Genomic DNA, 17,520 nt, shown 5'->3' with positions numbered 1-17,520 from the left:
CAATGTGCTCCAGAGCCTGATGGGCACCCAGTGTACACCAGAGCATGATGGGCACCCAATGTGCTCCAGAGCCTGATAGGCACCCAGTGTACTCCAGACCATGATGGGCACTCAATGTACTCCAGAGCCTGATGGGCACCCAGTGTACTCCAGACCATGATGGGCACTCAATGTACTCCAGAGCCTGATGGGCACCCAGTGTACTCCAGAGCATGATGAGCACTCAATGTACTCCAGAGCCTGATGGGCACCCAGTGTACTCCAGACCAGGATGGGCACTCAGTGTACTCCAGACCATGATGGGCACTCAGTGTACTCCAGAGCCTGATGGGCACCCAATGTACTCCAGAGCCTGATGGGCACCCAGTGTACACCAGAGCATGATGGGCACCCAATGTACTCCAGAGCCTGATGGGCACCCAGTGTACACCAGGCCATGATGGGCACCCAATGTACTCCAGAGCCTGATAGGCACCCAGTGTACTCCAGACCATGATGGGCACCCAATGTACTCCAGAGCCTGATGGGCACCCAGTGTACACCAGAGCATGATGGTGGGTACCCAGCTCAAGCTGGGCTATGCATGCACTCAGCATGGTTAGCTCTGGCTGCTCTCAGCTTGGGCTAGCACAGGGCTGGATGGTGGAAAAGGAGATATTCTCCCAGCTAGGCCTCCAGCCTCTGCACAGCCTCTTCAACCTCTTGCTTTGCCCTCCAGAGAAGGTTCCAGAGACCCAGGAGGGGGTCAGCTGAAGTAAGAAGGTGGAAGGTGGAGTGGACCAGGACTGTGCCCATCATCTTGGGGGATGCAGTGGAATGTGCACAGTCTGGGAAGAGGCTCAGTTTCCAGGAGGGATGAACAGCTCCAAGGGCAAGTCACCACCAGGATGACTTCTCCCAGGACATTGTGGCTTCTCAACCTCCTGCAGCCTCTAATTCAGGAGCTTGTGGCTCGGAGCTGCGCATGGCACTGGCGCTGCCGAGCAGCATCTCTGACCTTGTGCAATACCCAGGGAACACCGAGCGACACAGAGCCCTGTGGGGGCACTGGGGGACATCCATGGTGCTGGCTGGACAATGGGAGGGAGCAGTGCATGCTCTCCATCCTTGGGCTGTCCCATCTGCTGTGGGTGGAAAAGCACAGAGCATGAGCACTGGACACCCCCCCACACACATGTGGGTGGGAGAGGAGAGTGGGGGACAAAGGTGGCCTTGGTGGCACTGTGCCCATGGAGGACACAGGTTGTCTTGACAAGGGCAGTTGGCATGGCTGTGGTTTTGGCCACCATCCCACCACAGTGCCGGCAGCACTGGCCCACAGGGCCTGAGGGCATCCTGATAGCCTCTAATGAGAGACTGGCTGGCTAATTACAGAGGGCAGGAAATGAAGCACACAAATGAAGCTGTACTATTAGGTCAGAGGAAGGAGCCAGGAGGTCGGCTGTGGGGCAGGTCCTGTCTGAGAGTCACCAAGGAGGTCCCCAAGAGGCCACAGGCCATGTGCAAATGTCACAAGGACAGCAGTATGGGATGGTGGGTGAGCCACCCTCCAGGGGGGAAATTTGGAATAAGAAAGAGGATAGGGATGGTCTTGGCTTGGGGCTAGTGGGGACTCCTAGGGGAGTCAAGAAGACTTTGAACATGGCAAGTTTCCCGGTTCTTTGGGCTCTCTGGGGACACAACTGGGGCAGAAGAGCCACGTAGGGAACAAGGAAGGAGGTGCAAGGTTGGGGTGGCAAAGGTGGGTGCAGCAGTGGCTGCAGCCACACTGCAGAGCCCACTGCTCACCCTTAGTGATGGATGAATGGATGGATGGACAGATGGACGGAGGGATGGATGGAGGGATAGAAGGATGGATGGACAGAGGGATGGATGGATGGATGGATGGGTGGATGGATGGATGGATGAATGGATGGTTGCTGAGGGGCCCAGGTCTGCAGTGCCGGTGCCTGGCTCTACCCCCCGCGGTATGGAGCCGCGCAGGACAGTGCGGCAGCAGCTCCCGAGCTACGGTTAGAAGGGAGAAGGGCGGAACGGGCGGCGCCGTGCCCCGGGGGGCAGCCGCTGGGATGGGGACACGGCATGTCAGGCCGTGCCGGGTGCTGGAGTGCCGGTGATCAGGAGGGGCCGGGAAGCGCCAGCCGGTGCCGGTGCCGGTGCCGGTGCCGGTGCCGATTCGGGATTAACCGGGCACCCCCGCACGTGCAGTCCCGGGGGGGCCCCGCCCCTCGCCCCGCCCCGCGCCCCGCCCCTCGCCCCCGCCTCTCCGTTGCATCACAGGCCCGTCCCGCAGTGCCCGGATGAGGCAGAGCCGACGGCGGCGGGCGATGCTGCGGCTGTGACAGGGGATGCACCCCGGTGAGTGGCAGAGGCCGGGGCCCGGCTCGGCTTGTCTGGGCTCGGCTCGGTTTGTCTCGGCTCGGCTTGTCTCGGCTCGGCCTGGCCTGATCGGACTCGACTCGGTTCAGTTCGGCTCGGCTCGGCTCGGCTCGGCCCGGCCCGGCCCGCCCCGGCCCGGGGAGGCGCACGGTCAGGACCGGCGGGGGGTGGAGGGGGGTCGTCCCTCTCCGTGCCGGGGGCTGCGGGCCCCGCACCCTTCTCCCATTGGCTGCGAACTGACAACGGGGCAGGTCCCACCCTCCCCCACGCGCTATTAGCTGAAGGCGCGGCCCCCGCGTTTCTCATTGGTGGGCGTGGCTGCCTGTCACTGTCCGGCCCGGCTTGGCCCTGCCCGCCCGGCCACCGCCCTGCGAGAGCCGGTTCCCCCCACCCCGTCACCTCCTGAGGGGCCGCCGGCAGCCGGGGCTGGGGCTTCGCGGTGTCGGGGCTCCCCTCCCCGCCGGGACCGGCCCCGCCCGCTCGGGAGCAGCGGCCTGCAGGGGGAAAGAGCCTCTCTTGAAAGGTATTTTCAGTTGAGCGTGAGGGAAGGAGCCATGTCTGGCGTGGAGCTGCCGTCCCGCGGGTGCTGGGGGGCCGGGGCCGTTGGTGCCCGCCGACAGCGGGCCCGGGCGCTGGGAAGGCCTTTCCTGCCGCTCCATGGCGGCTGGCTTCCCCCCGGTGCCTGCGCCTCTCGGCAGGGCGGCCGGCGGCCTGCCAGCGCGTCTGTCCGCGGGCAGCCCGGGGGAGGGGGCGGAGGGGAGGGCAGGCGGCCCCGGCAGCCCTGCTGGGGCAGGGGGCAGGGGGCAGGTGCCGCGTTTGGATCGTGAGGGCCGCGCTGCCCGGCCCCTGGGCCGTTCCCCGGGTCTGCAGGCGGCTGGTGACTCAGCCCCGGGTCTCGCCTCCCCCGGGCTGTGGCAGTGCCTCCCTGGCGGGATGTGTCAGAGCAGACCCTCGGCTGCGCTGGGGGGGCTCTGCTCTCTGTACAGCCTCACCCTGCCCCAAGCAGGGCAGCCAGCAGGGCGGTGAATGGCTTTGGACTGCTTCCTCGCAGCGATTTCCAGATGCAAGGGGACTCTGTGTGCCTGCACAAAAACATGTGGCAGAGTAAGCCGGGTGACTTGCTTGGCTGTCACAGCTGCTCCCTTTGCAGTGTCTCGGCCTCTTGGAGCTGGCTTTGTCCCAGAAGGTGTTTATTTTCTCATCACCTATCCCCAGTCACTAATAAGGAGCTGGATGTCCAGTTTTCCTCCATTCTCTTCGAATGCCTGGTGGGTGTAGCTAAGGGCACCTCTCTGTTGAATGTTTTCCAGTAACCCTGTGCGGTTTTTCCTCCCTCCCTCCCTCCCTTCCTCTCAGCTTAGCAAGTCCTGCTGTGTTTGGTATAAACGTGACTGAACTCGACCAGCCCCTGCCTGGTGCTCCCAGCTTGATGAGTTTGACCCGAATTGCAGCAGACAGCCCATGAAGGATGAGCACAGCTGACACCAGAGGAAATACACTGCTGGGGTTAGGCCTCAGTTAAATGACTTCTCATTAGCACAGCTCTCTGCTTCCCAGGCAGGAGGAGAGCTGTCCTACCTCCCCCACAGCCCAGCTTCACTGCTCCTGACCAGTTTGGATTGGGAGCATTTGATGATTCAGGGCTTCTCTGTTCCCTCTGAAGCTCACGAGTACCAAGAGGTGTGGAGGGCACTTTCTGGGTGCCTGAGAGGTGGTTAGATCTCTGAAGCTGCATTAGAAGAGTTCCTTGGATGTTCACCAGGTATTTTCTTCTTTTGGTCTCTCCCAGAAACAATCCCTGGACCCCACAGAGGGTAGATGGCCTTGTGAAGGTCAGTGTCTTGTCCAAGGCAGTAAGAGGAAGGAGCTGTCCCAGGGCACACTAGTGGCTAGTTCCTGTATTTCTGTTTCAGTGGGATGTGTCAGTATGTGACTGCACAGGCTGGTGGTGCCAGTTCACTGCAGTTGTAGGGGATGTGAGAGGTGAGGGTAGGATGAGTGTTTTGGGGATTCACAGTGCTAGATCTGCTCTGGCAGGGATCCTCTGCCTTGCTTCCAGAGCCAGACCTGCCCGGGCTGTCTATTTATCCTGGATGCGTGGAGGCAGAGAGGAGAGCAAGCACATGACTGATGACGTCTGTGACCTTGGTGCCAGGAGGAGTCTTGTCTCTGGAGACAGGGCTGGGAGCAGGCTACTGCAAAGTACAGCAGCAATGTGCTACCTGTCTCCTCTCTCTATGCCATTTGTTTCTGAGAAGCAAAGAAAGTCAGCCTGCAGAAGGGCAGTGGTGTTTTTATGGACCTTTCAGATGTTTGTGACCCCACAAACACAGCCAGGGTCCCCTGAGGTGTGTTCAGGCAGTCCTCCTTTCACTGCTCTGCTGCACTTGTCTCACTTTGCCCTCAACATGCCCATCAGAGCTCATTTTTCTTGATGTGATCATGCACCTCCAGGGCTCTTCTGTCCACGCAGCTCAGCAGCAGATTGTGCTGCTTGCCTCTCCTGATCAGCACAGAGTTTGGGGATTTATTTTTAACTCTCATCTCGTTAAGTGCTTACTGAAGAGACCTGAGGCCTTCACTGTTGATGGCTGCCCCGTGCCCAGCTTTTGGGTCATGTTTTTCCAAACCATTTCCCCCTCCTTGGCACTGGTTGGGCTTCAGAGATGTAAAAGCCACAGAATTCTTGGGAGAAACCTGTGCTGAGTGCTTTCTCTTCTCAGTTTCTTGGTCACTTGTCATTCTGCAGTGTCTGGAAACATCTCAGCCCTCTGGCCACTGCCTCTCCAGGGGCTGTTGTCACTGGGATGATATTAATTGCTGAGATGATAGAGAGGCCCAAGGGACCTGTGTGCTGTCACTTGTTTCAAGCTCTTTGTCTGTTACAAGCTTTCTGATAAATTCATTGCTGCTGGGTAGGATGCTCTGTAATTTTTCAAGGTTTGAAGAGAAAAGCAGGCAGCTGTGGGGTTGATAAGCTGCACACTGGGTGGATGATCTCCAGGGGCGGTGTCAGGGTGTGCAGACCCCTAGCAGCTTGTGCCAGCTCTCAGCCTATGCTGCAGAGTCAGGATCAGTGCTCCTGGTGGTGCTCATCCCATCTCACTGACTTTCCTAAGAGGTGGTTTTCCAGCAAGCAGACACCAAGACAGGGAGAAGCAGGTCCATATAATCTCCTTCTCAGTTTGCTATTTACTCCACACCCTTCTGCTGTGCATGGATTCATCCCTCTGGAGTTCCCAGGTATGGAGCTGGGAGCAAATAGTTCTCATGGTCAGACCCAGATTGTTCTGGCATGTGCACCTCTCCAGGGGCCTTTGTTTCACCTCTGCACATACTGAACCTGCATCAGGAGCACCAGCCTCTTCAGCTTGGCTTTATCACACCTGACTTTGTTACTTGGGAACAAGCACAATTTGGATATGATAAACTTCCCATGTTTGGGAAGGGATGAATGGGTTTTAATGCTCAATTCTGATGCCTGTGGCAGCTGTAGCTTGAGTCCTGAAAGGAGGTTTCTTGCATCATTACCTTTTAGTTCTGGTTTCAAGGCATCCAGTGAGGATGGTGAGACACTGGCACAGGTTGCCCAGGGAGGTTGTGGATGTGCCCTCTGTAGAGGTGTTCAAGGCCAGGCTGGATGAGGCCTTGAGAAACCTAGGCTGGTGGGAGGTGGCAGGGGGGTTGGAACTGGGGGTTGGGTGATCTTTAAGGTGCCTTCCAACCCAAACCATTTTATGAATGTCAGTGCTAGCTGGATTATATGTGCTGGGGGTGGTGGTGGTGTTATATACTCACAAAGTGAGCCTTGGCCCTGTGGCCTAAAGCAGACCTTCTTTAATTGATTAATAAGGCCAATTCCACCAGAGGCTGTTGAGATAACAGGGCTTTAACTATGTACTGTTTGGTTATCTCAGAGGCTTTGTGTCTGAACCTTGCACAATATCCCTTCAGGTAGGATTTGGTTATCTTCTGCCTCCCATGTTGAGCAGAGTGGAAGTGCAGGCTTTATTGTTGCAGCAGGGGAATGGCAGTTGTGCTGACACTGTGCTCTGTGACTTCTCCTCCTCCCCTGCAAGCTGCCGCTGGAAGAGGCGAGGAGGCATTTGTTGTGGTTCACCCAAGAACAGGCAGTTCAAAAATAGCCTTGCAGGAAGAGCCAGAGGTTCACTTTCCGAAGCAGTGATGAATTCTGGCAGCCTCCCAGACCACTCCTGGCTCAGGATGAGGAAAACAGACACAAACCCACCGCAGAAATCCGAGCCAGGGCTTTTGTTTGTTTTCCATGTTACAACAAGTGAAAGGCAAGGTGAATTTGCTTTGATTTTTGGCCTGGAGTGCTCAGCTTCCTTTGCTCTGTGTCCTGCTTGGGTTTTGGAGAAGATAGTCAGGAGCTTCAGTGGTCTTGGGTGGTTACCTGTGGGTTCTTGTGGTTTGAGAAGGTGGAAATCTCTCTGCAGCTCCCTGGAAGGAGGTTGGAGCCGGGTGGGTGTTGGGCTCTTTTCCCTAGTACCAAGTGGTAGGATGAGAGGAAATGGCCTCAAGTTGTACCAGGTGAGGTTTAGGTTGGACACTGGAAGAAATTCCCTCCCTGGAGGTGTTCCCAAAGACTGGCCCAGGCTGCCCAGGGAAGTGGTGGGATAGGGATGAGTGTTTCAGAGGTACAGAGATAGGGTGCTGGGGACACAGTTTAGCTCCAGCCTTGGTAGAGAACAGTTGGACTGGATCATCTGAGAGGGCTTTGCCAACCAAACAATTCTGTGATTCTGGTTCTAAAGAGAGCTCTCTGTTGCTCCTCATGGACTGAGGAGGTGAGGAGTGGTGACAACAAGCTTTCCTCTACTTTTCTGCCAGTGAATCAGCATTAAATGGGGTGAGGAAGGAGAGCTGATCGCTGACAGCTCTTCCTGCCCTCCACCGCAGCGCTGGATGGTGCCAGCGCTCGATGGCAAGAGTCATTCCCTGGGAGAAGGGGAGGACTGCAGCCATTACATGGCTCTTGGCAGGTTTGGGCACTCTGATAGCCAGCAGTGGGTTGTTATCTCAAGAGCTGAAGGCCAGATGTTAGCTTGGCAGAATCAATGGCATGGGTTGGAAGGGAGCTCTGGAGATCATCCAGTCCAACCCCCCTGCTGACGCAGCTATGCTGCGATCCAGCAAGCCCTGGTTAGGTGGCTGCTGGTTTCATTCCAAAGGCCAGTGGGCATTTGCATTGCCTGCAGTGGTGAGACAGCAAAGGGTAGATGAGGCAGTCTAAGCACTGTGGTTTGGCACCTCTGAGCTTTGCCTCTGCCTCATTCTTCATGTTTGGTGTCTGGATGTATTGTGCCAGCAGGACTGAGGGTCTGCTCACGTGCAGAACGAGACCTTGCCTGGAGCATGGAATGATATCCATGAACTTCCTGTGGCAAATACATCTAAACTCATTGTACCTGGGAGAATGGGAGGTGGTTGAAATCAGGAAGGTGTCCTCTTGTTCTGGTGCTGGGTGCCTGGGAGAAGAGACCAACCCCCACCTGGCTACAACCTCCCTGCAGGGAGTTGCAGAGAGCAAGAAGGTCTCCCCTGAGCCTCCTCTTCTCCAGGCTAAGCAACCCCAGCTCCCTCAGCCTCTCCTCACAGGGCTGTGCTCCAGACCCCTCCCCAGCTTTCTTGCCCTTCTCTGGACACCTTCCAGCAGCTCAACATCTTTCCTAACCTGAGGAGCCCAGAACTGGACACAGGACTCAAGGTGTGGCCTAACCAGTGCAGTGTACAGGGGCAGAATGACCTCCCTGCTCCTGCTGGCCACACTGTTCCTGATGCAGAAGCCTGCCTGGATTAGGTTTTAGTTAGGAGGTGTAAGGTATTAGGTAAAAGGTTGGACTTGATGATCTCTGAGGTCTTTTCCAACCTTATTGATTGTAAGATTCTCTCTCCAGCCCCCGGAGGTGCTGCAGATCCATCCCGAGGTGACTGCAGCAGCACTGAGTGGCTGTGGCCTCCTCCCCGTAGCTCAGCACCACGCACCTGCAGCTGATGTGGCTGCGGGAGTGGGGAGGAGGGGATGGATTCCCCGCTGTGGGAACGGGTGGGCGGCACTCAAAACACGGTGTTGTGTTTCAGGCTGAGTGTTTTGGTCTGATACTTGATCCCAGCACCAGCAGCAGCCTGCTGTCAGGTGGGGAGCCCGGGCAGCTTTTTCCAGGCGCTCTGTTAGGCTGCCAGCGGCGTTTGTGCTGCTGTGACTTACCTGGGAGGTGGCTCCCGACAGAGCCCAGCTTGGCCCTGAGCTGGAGATTCCTGCAGCTACCTGTCAGCACAGGCTGGGGATGGAGGGCTGGGGGGTGCAAAGCTGGAGATGAGCTGGCACTGAGTGCTGCCAGCCCAGCCCCAACCTCAGGCTGTCCTGGGCTGATCCCCAGCAGTGAGGGCAGCAGGGGCAGGGAGGGGATTCTGCCCCTCTGCTGTGCTCTGCTCAGAGCCTCCTGCAGTGCTGGGGCAGCTCTGGAGCCCACAGCACAGACAGGGAGCTGTTGGAGCAGGTCAGAGGAGGCCAAATGCTGGCAGCTGGAAGCTGGAAGCCCTCTGCTGTGAGGCCAGGCTGAGAGAGTTGGCCTTGGGCAGCCTGGAGAGGAGAAGGCTCCAGGGAGACCTTCTGGTGGCCTTGCAGTGCTTCAAGGGCTGAGCAGAAAGCTGGGGACAGAGTTTTGAGCAGGGCCTGTGCTGACAGGACAAGGGGGGATGGTTTGGAACTCAAAGAGGGAGATTGAGACTGGAGAGAAGGAAGAAATGTTTGCCCCTGAGGGTGGTGAGAGCCTGTCCCAGGCTGCCCAGAGAGCTGGGAGCTGCCCCATGGCTGGAACCATTGCAGGTGAGGATGTTTGTGGCTGTGAGCAACCTGCTGTAGCTGCAGATGTCCCTGCTGGCTGCAGGGGGTTGGACTGGATGAGCTTTAAAGGTCTCTTCCAGTCCAAGCCTTTCTGGGATTCGGTGATACTTGAGAATACCATCTGCAGGTTTGTTCAGTTCATTCTCCTACCTTTGATCCTGATTTGGGCTCTTGTAGCACCCAGAGGATACTGAAAAATCTCACTTGTAAGGATGATGTTTGCAGCATCCTGGAATGGTTTGGGTTGAAAGGGACCTTAAAGCTCATCCAGTTGTTACCCCCCCTGCCATGGGCAGGGACACCTCCCACCAGCCCAGGCTGCTCAAGGCCTCATCCAGCCTGGCCTTGGACACTTTCAGGGAGGGGACATCCACAACCTCCCTGGGCAGCCTGTGCCAGTGTCTCCCCACTCTCACTCTAAAGAGTTTCTTCCTAATCTCCAGTGTCCATCTCCCTCTTCCAGCTCAAAGCCTTTGCCCCTCGTCCTGTCACTCCCTGCCCTTGTCAAGAGTCCCTCTCCAGCTCTCCTGGAGCCCCTTCAGGTACTGGAAGGCCTCTTTTGGACATGGGGAAACCATATTTATTCTGTACAAATCCCTCTGGCTTTAGAGGAGTTCTTAACTCACACTTTCTAGAGTGATGGCAGTGAGGAAGACCTGTTCCCTTTACACTCTGTCCCTCAGCCCTTCAGCAGGGGGGGTGAAGAGAGCCACCACATTTTGAACATAGTTTTGTCTGAGAGCTGCTTTGGCTGCTGGAGTGGTGCCCATGTGGCTGCATTTTTCCCAGGGCACAGCCTGCATGCTAAGCTGGGGGGTAATGAATTGGAGTGGGCAGCAGCAGCAGCCTGCTCCCCTTCTCCCTGGAAGACGCTGCTGCATTGTCTCCTCTGTGTCCTGAAAGCCTCACTGTTGTGTTTCTCAAAGGCTGGATTCTGCCACCCCCACGGGTGCAAAGCAGCCCCTGAATGGGAAGGGACCTGCTGTGCTGCTTCTCAGCTCCTCACATAATGCCCAGAGCTGGGACAACTGGCAACAAGCTGAAGCAAAGCAGGGTTTTTGTTAATCTCTTGGTATTCCGTGGGCATCCACACCCCTCCCACACAGGAGAGGTTTGAAGTGCTCTGCTCATGGCCTGGTAATGCCCAGGAGTTGCTTTCTGCCAGGAAACTCCTCCTGCTTAGATAGCTCTCTCTTTCTGTGCTGGCAAGAGAGGGGGCAACAACCCCAAGCAGTGCTACAGGCTGGGGTCAGAGTGGCTGAGAGCAGCCAGGCAGAGAGGGACCTGGGGGTGCTGGTTGACAGCAGCTGAACAGGAGCCTGCAGTGTGCCCAGGGGACCAAGAGGGCCAATGGCATCCTGGCCTGCAGCAGGGCAAGGGAGGTTATTCTTCCCCTGTGCTCAGCACTGGTTAGGCCACACCTTGAGTCCTGTGTCCAGCTCTGGGCTCCTCAGGTTAGGAAAGATGTTGAGCTGCTGGAAGGTGTCCAGAGAAGGGCAAGAAAGCTGGGGAGGGGTCTGGAGCACAGCCCTGTGAGGAGAGGCTGAGGGAGCTGGGGTTGCTTAGCCTGGAGAAGAGGAGGCTCAGGGGAGACCTTCTTGCTCTCTCCATCTCCCTGCAGGGAGGCTGTAGCCAGGTGGGGGTCAGTTTGTTCTCTCAGGCACCCAGCACCAGAACAAGAGGACACAGTCTGAAGCTGTGCCAGGGGAGGTTTAGGCTGATGTTAGGAGGAAGCTCTTCACAGAGAGCTTGGCCATTGGGATGTGCTGCCCAGGGAGGTGGTGGCGTCACCATCCCTGGAGGTGTTCAAGAAAAGCCTGGATGAGACACTTAGTGCCTTGGTGTAGCTGATGGGATCAGGCTGGGTGATAGGCTGGACTGGATGATCTTGCAGGTCTCTTCCAGCCTGGTTGGTTCTATGATTGTGTGGCAGGCAAGGCCTGGCAGAAGGAGCCAGTGGCTTCCCCTGGTGCTTGGCCAGGGGGTTCTTGTGCTGTTTATTAATTGTAAAGGTCTGTAAACATTGTGTATTTGCACACATTGGTTGCATTCCATTGCAGATTGTAGCTTTGGCTTGGAAATGCAGCTTTCACTGGCTTCCAAGTGAGCTGGGCTGGCAAGTCTAATGTTGGGGGAATTACCAACCCACCCCATCACATCACATCACTCCCTGCAGCTCCCCAAAGGGAGGCTGGAGCGAGGAGGGGGCAGCCTCTTCTCCTTGATGACAAGTGAGTGGCCTAGAGGACATGCCTACAAGCTGCAGCAGGAGAGGTGCAGGCTGGATAAGAGGAATTAGCTCTTCACTAAAAGACTTCTCAAGCATTGGAATGGTCTGCCCAGGGCAGTGCTGGAGTCACCACCCCTGGGGGTGTTCCAGCAGCATGTGGACCTGGTGCTTAGGGACGTGGTTTGGTGTTGACCTTTGGGTCACGGGTTGGAGTGGATGAGCCTGGAGGTCTCTTCCAACCAGATGTATTCTGTAAGTGGAGGGGGTTGCTCATGGAATGTGTGCTGGGGCAGCTTTGGGGGCTGTCTGCATCTCTGGGCAGCATTTTGGCCCTGAAGCACCTTGTTTGCCTTGGGTTTGTGTGTTGTTACCTCTTCCTCTCGTCCCCCATGCATGTGAAGGAAGGCCACTGGTGTAACTGTGTACAAACCCCAAGTGTAGGTGTTGGAACTTAGTGTTGTGTTGGACTGGGTGGTACTGGCGTTCAGCCTGGAGAAGAGAAGGCCCTGGAGGGGCCTGAGAGCAGCATTTCAGTGTCTGAAGGGGACCTATGGGAGGGCTGGGGAGGGACTGTTTGGAAGGGTATGGAGCAAGGAGGGGCAATGGTTTGAAACTGGAGCAGGGCAGGTTTAGGCTGGACATCAGGAGGCAGCTCTGCACAATGAGGGTGGTGAGAGGCTGGAGCAGGCTGCCCAGGGATGTGGCTGAGGCTCAGATCATCCCAGATCAGACTTGGTGTCGCCCTGGGCAGCCTGATCTCGTTGGAGGAGTCCCTGCTGACTGTAGGGGTGTTGGACAAGGTGGGCTTTGAGGGTCCCACCCAACCTGATGCAGTGTGTGAATCTGTGACTCTTGGGGTCCCTTCCAACCTGCCATTCTGTGACATCTGCTCTAGGGCAGAGTGCAGGTCCCAAATCCATGCTGATAGCATTAGGCATGGGCTGGGCACATGGAGTGGGGAATCATGAACCACCCCCTGCTTAACCAAGGCAAACAGGGGGTGGTAGGCATGGAGAAAGTCACCTTGTGCCTGCCAGCTGGGCTTGGGCACAAAGAGCTGCTGCCCAGGGCCTGGAGTGCCACAGGGCTGAGTCTTGCTCTGGGGTCTTTGGCAAGGGGAGGAAGCAGAAACCTCCTGCATCAGCAGCTCTTGACTTTGGCAGCACTCGTGGGTCTGCCCCGGGCGGCCCCCGGCGCCTCTGTGCCCCGTGCGTGGGTCCCGGGGGGCAGCCCACCCCCCCCGGCGCCTCTGTGCCCCGTGCGTGGCTCCCGGGCAGCAGCCTCCCCCGGAGCCTCTGTGGCCGTTTGCAGGCTTGTGGGATGCTTGTTTCCGCGGGTGTGCCCCCATGAGCAGGCAGGCAGGAGTCCTGGCCGGGCTCGGCTCGGCCACTTCCAGGAAATGATGCAAGCTGCTTCCCTGCTTCTCCAAACACTGCTGTGCTGAGGCTTGCTGGCTGGCTGTTCACCTTCTGAGGGAGCTCCAGGGGAGCTGTGGGAGCTGCCCCTGAGCCCTGTTCTGCTGCCTTTATGTGGGGGAGAAACCTGCTTCTTGCCCATCTAAGCCTCTCAGAGTGCATCAGCTGGGAGCTGAGTGCTCAGAGGGGAAGGAAAGGTCAGGTCAGGAGTAGTTGGTGAAGGGGCTTTAGGGAGCTCACTGCTGTTGTGGACACCATGGAGCTGTGCACCTCTTCCTTTTTAGTCTGGAAAAGAGCAGCCTGAGGGGCATCTGATCAATGCTGATTGATACTTCAAGGGTGGGGGTCAGGAGGATGGGACTTAGTTCAGTGGTGCTTAGAGACAGGGCACAGGGCAGTGGGCACAAACTTGAAGATCAGAAGCTCCACGTAAACATGAGGAGGAGCTGCTTTGGTTTAAGAGTGACAGAGCCCTGGAGCAGGCTGCCTGGAGATGTATTGGAGTCTCCCCCTCTGGAGACATTCCAGCCCCACCTGGATGTGCTCCTCTGTGTCCTTCCCTAGGTGAAGGAGTCATGGCCTTGGCAGGGGGGTTGGACTGGGTGACCATTCTGTGATTCCTGGCCATGGGCATGGTGGTTCAGGAGCAGCCTGAGGCATCCCTGAGCCACAGCAGAGGTCTGCTCACCGCAGCACATCCGGGTGGCTGTGCCCCCAGCCTGCTCTGGGAGCTGATTCATGGGCTGTAAAGAGAATGTTGTGCAGATTTGTGCCTTGCTGTCAGACACAGCAGCTGCAACAAGTGCAGCCAAAGTAGTTTTCATCTGAAGGGTTCCCCCAGGGCTGGAAATCAGAGAATGGTTTGAGTTGGAAGGGACCTTAAAGATCATCTAGTCCCAACCCCCCTGCCATGGGAAGGGACTCCTCCCACCAGATCAGAGCCTCGTTCAGCCTGCTCTTAAACACTTCCCAGATTACCACAGGAAGGGTGGTGAGACACTGGGACAGGCTGCCCAGGGACATTGTGGGTGTCCCCTCCCTGGAGGTGCCCAGGTTGGACAGAGCCTTGAGCAGCCTGGTCTAGTGGGAGGTGTCCCTGGCCATGGCAGGGGAGTTGGAAGGAGATGATCTTTAAGGCCCTTTCCAACCCAAACCATTCTATGAATCTGTGAGGTGCCTACAACTTCCCAGGGCAAGCCTCTGTGCTGAGGGCATCAGCATGGCTCCACCTGGTTTTATTTCCTCAGCACAGAGCAGTGCTGAATAGAAACCACAGCAGTTCCCTCAGGCAGTGATGGAGACTTGTCCATGACAGGCTTGCCTCTGCCATACAGCTGTGCAGTTAAACAAACACAGTGCCAGAGCTGGGGTGTGCCTGAGGGGCTCAGCACCTCAAGCTGATCTGTCCTGGGCTTGTGGCAGCTGGAGAAGAAAGATGCCAGCTCTGCCTCACTTGGTTTTGTGAGCTAAGTGCCAGTCTCTGGAATGAGCCTGTGTGCCCTCTGATGAGAGCCTGGCTTTGCCTCGTCCTGCTTTTAGGTGTGTGAGATGTGGGTCACTGAGATGCAGGACACATCTGTGTGCTGATTGGAGGCCTGAAGCGTTGGCCCTCGCTGCCTGGCAGAGTGTGACAGTCAGGACATGTAGGTCAGCTGTCACTGCTGGATGGGCTTGGTGTGAGCTTCAGACAGGGGAGAGGCTGGTTTCAGCTTGCTCTCTGGGTGTTAGTAACTCAACATGAGCCTTGGCTTTTCTGGGGAGAGCTCAGGCATGGTGCGTGGTGTGCTGCAGCTCCTGGCTGCGGTCACATCTGTGTCTGTCTGAGTGTCTCTTTGTCCTGCTTGGCATGACAGGACCATCACCACCACTTAGAGAACCCCAGACTGGTTTGGGTGGGAAGGGACTTTTAAAGCTCATCCAGCAAGGACATCCCCAACCAGAGCAGGTTGCTCACAGCCACATCCAACCTGACCTGCAGTGGTTCCAGCCATGGGGCAGCTCCCAGCTCTCTGGGCAACCTGGGACAGGCTTTCCCCACTCTGTCAAACATTTCTTCCTTCAATCTCCCTCTGAATTTCAGACCATCAGACAGACACAACAGACCCTGATCAAAAGTCTCTCCTCAGCTTTCTTCTATGCCCCTTGAAGCACTGCAAGGCCACCAGAAGGTCTCCCTGGAGCTTTTCCTCTCCAGGCTGAACACCCCCAACTCTCTCAGCCTCTCTTCATCCTCTTCACCAGCTTCTGAGCCCTGGTGCATGTCAAGGCCTCTCGTGCCCCCTGGGCTGTGCACTGCTCTGTCATTGAGCAGCACTACAGAGCCTGCTTGCTGGGTTGTCTCTGACCCTGGCTCACAAGCAATGATACAAATGGCACCCTGTGGTCTAGGCAGCTGAAGGAGGGAGGTCTTCATCCACATAGCATGGGCACTCTGCCTTGCAGTGGGAAGCTGCTCCTCTGACACCTCCAGGCTGGAAGCACTCTTGTATGACATGCCCAGGGAACTTGGAGAGGCTGATCTTTCTTGGGTGGGCTTGAGAGGACAGGGGGAGAAAACTTTGTGGGTAACTTCTGTTACCTGCAGGATTTACTTGACAGCAGGAATTGGCCATGACTCAGCATGGGGCCATGAAGATGATCAGAGGGCTGGAGCACCTCCCCTATCAGGACAGGCTGAAGGAACTGGGGCTGTTGAGCCTAGAGAAGAGAAGGCTCCAGGGAGACTTCGAGCAGCCTTCCAGGACCTGAAGAAAAGGATACAGGAGAGCTGGGGAGGGACTTCTGACAAGGGCTTGGAGTGACAGGACAAGAGCTTTGAGCTGGGAGAGGGGAGATGGACACTGGAGATGAGGAAGAAATTCTTTAGAAGAAGGATGGTGAGACACTGGCACAGGCTGCCCAGGGAGGCTCTGGATATCTCCTCCCTGAAGGTGTTTAAGGCCAGGTTGGATGAGGCCTGGAGCAGCCTGGGCTGGTGGGAGGTGTTGCTGCCCATGGCAGGGGGCATAGAACTGGATGATCTTGAAGGCCCCTTCCAACCCTGTGAATCTGTCAGTTTTCATCTCTGCAGCAGAGCAGTTGGTGGCTGACCTCAGAGTGTTTGCCCCTGTTGCTTCCACACCTTTGCAGCTCTGGTGGCAGCTGCAGCGTGCACTGCTGTGCTGCAGGCAGGAGGAGCAATCTCCTTGAGACCATTTGGGCAAGCAAAGCGGAAGCCAATAGCTGTAAATCTGACTGTCCTGACCAACCCTGGTCCTGAGTGAGCTTGTGGCATTAAATGCAGCCCAACTGTGCAGCCTCATTCCAGGCTGCTGCAGAAGCAGCTGGGGGCAGTCCTGTGGCTGGCTGGGGCAGGTCTCAGTGACTGCTGTTGGTTAGGGATGGCTAAGCAGCTGGGTGCTGTCCTGTGGCTGGCTGGGGCAGGTCTCAGTGACTGCTGTTGGTTAGGGATGGCTAAGCAGCTGGGTGCTGTCCTGTGGCTGGCTGGGGCAGGTCTCAGTGACTGCTGTTGGTTAGGGATGGCCAACATCCCGCTCGGGGCCGCCAGGTCCGGGGGCCGCTGTCAGGGAGGCTGTGGCCATGCAGCTCAGTGCTTGGGAGCAGTGTCAGGAGCAGCCTCCCTGCCTGTTCATGCTGAGTGTGTTGTGCTTGTGTCCTGCAGGTCCTGTTGATCATGGACAGTGAAGAAATCCCAACTTTCTCGAGTCCAAAGGAGGAAACTGCCTACTGGAAAGAGCTTTCCTTGAAGTACAAACAAAGGTACTGGGGTAGCTTTGCAGGCTGGGTTTGGTCCTTAATGACAAGCCTTTTGCTTAATCTCTCTCTCCAACGCTGCACCAAGATGGGGAGTAGCTATTTCAGTAACAGCCTCTGCATTTCCAGGTCTAAATTGAGCCTCAGCACTTGCAGCCTGGTGGGAGCTGAGTGTTTCTCACCGGCGTTACCCTGCCGTGACCCCCAGGCTATGTTTGCAGCTTGTTTGAACAGAGCCCTTCTGCTGTCATGTGCATCTTTGCATAATTAAAGTGCTGCCTGCAGTGGTATCTTGGTGCTTTATCATGAGAAGGTGCCTTTGGGCTTGCCTTGCATCGCTGCTGTTCCCTCAAGCTTCTTGTATTTGAATTCTTGGTGTGAAGAGTGGCTGAGCTGCTCAGGGGAGGCCTCACTGCTGTCTACAGCTACCTGGAGGGAGGTTGTAGCCAGGTGGGGGTTGGGCTCTTCTCCCAGGCAACCTGTGACAGAAGGAGAGGACAGTCTCAAGCTGCTCCAGGGGAGGTTTAGGCTGGATGTGAGGAAGAAGTTGTTCCCAGAAAGAGTGCTTTGCCTTTGGGATGTGCTGCCCAGGGAGGTGGTGGAGTCACCATCCCTGGAGGTGTTTAGGAAGAGCCTGGATGAGGCACTTGGTGCCATGGTTGAGTTGATTAGATGGTGCTGGGTGATAGGTTGGACTTGATCTCCTTTCCAACCTGGTTAATTCTGTATTCTGTCTGTACCTTGTAGTCCAGCCTGAACTGAAGGTTGGCATCTTTTGGGGGGGGGCAGAGGGCTGTTTGGTTGCCAAACACATCAGGGGAGGTTGTTTCCCTGAGTAGAGCTGTGCTGCTTCTTGGGGTGGGATTTGCCTG

The 17,520-nt window shown here is 56.7% G+C and overlaps 1 protein-coding gene across 4 annotated transcripts in view; it reads left to right on the top strand.

Moving 5' to 3' along the window:
• The first annotated feature begins 2,275 nt into the window (after nt 1-2,275).
• The window catches only part of NDEL1 (nudE neurodevelopment protein 1 like 1), a 41,965-nt gene continuing 26,720 nt past the window's right edge, over nt 2,276-17,520 (top strand). For 3 of the 4 annotated variants that reach the window (XM_068151619.1, XM_068151620.1, XM_068151616.1), the window contains exons 1-2: nt 2,276-2,358; nt 16,557-16,654. In XM_068151619.1, the coding sequence (XP_068007720.1) occupies nt 16,569-16,654 (86 nt within the window). In that variant the 5' untranslated portion in view covers nt 2,276-2,358; nt 16,557-16,568. Of the gene's footprint in view, nt 2,359-2,741; nt 2,903-16,556; nt 16,655-17,520 lie in introns of those variants that run through there. The other variant, XM_068151618.1, reaches the window with a different exon arrangement.

This window comes from Melanerpes formicivorus, unplaced genomic scaffold (assembly GCF_026170545.1).
Source record: "Melanerpes formicivorus ecotype bairdi unplaced genomic scaffold, bMelFor1.0.p_v2 SCAF_21, whole genome shotgun sequence".
Taxonomy (NCBI): domain Eukaryota; kingdom Metazoa; phylum Chordata; class Aves; order Piciformes; family Picidae; genus Melanerpes; species Melanerpes formicivorus.
Note: the sequence above shows the minus strand (reverse complement) of the source record. Positions and strands in the feature narration are given on the sequence as shown.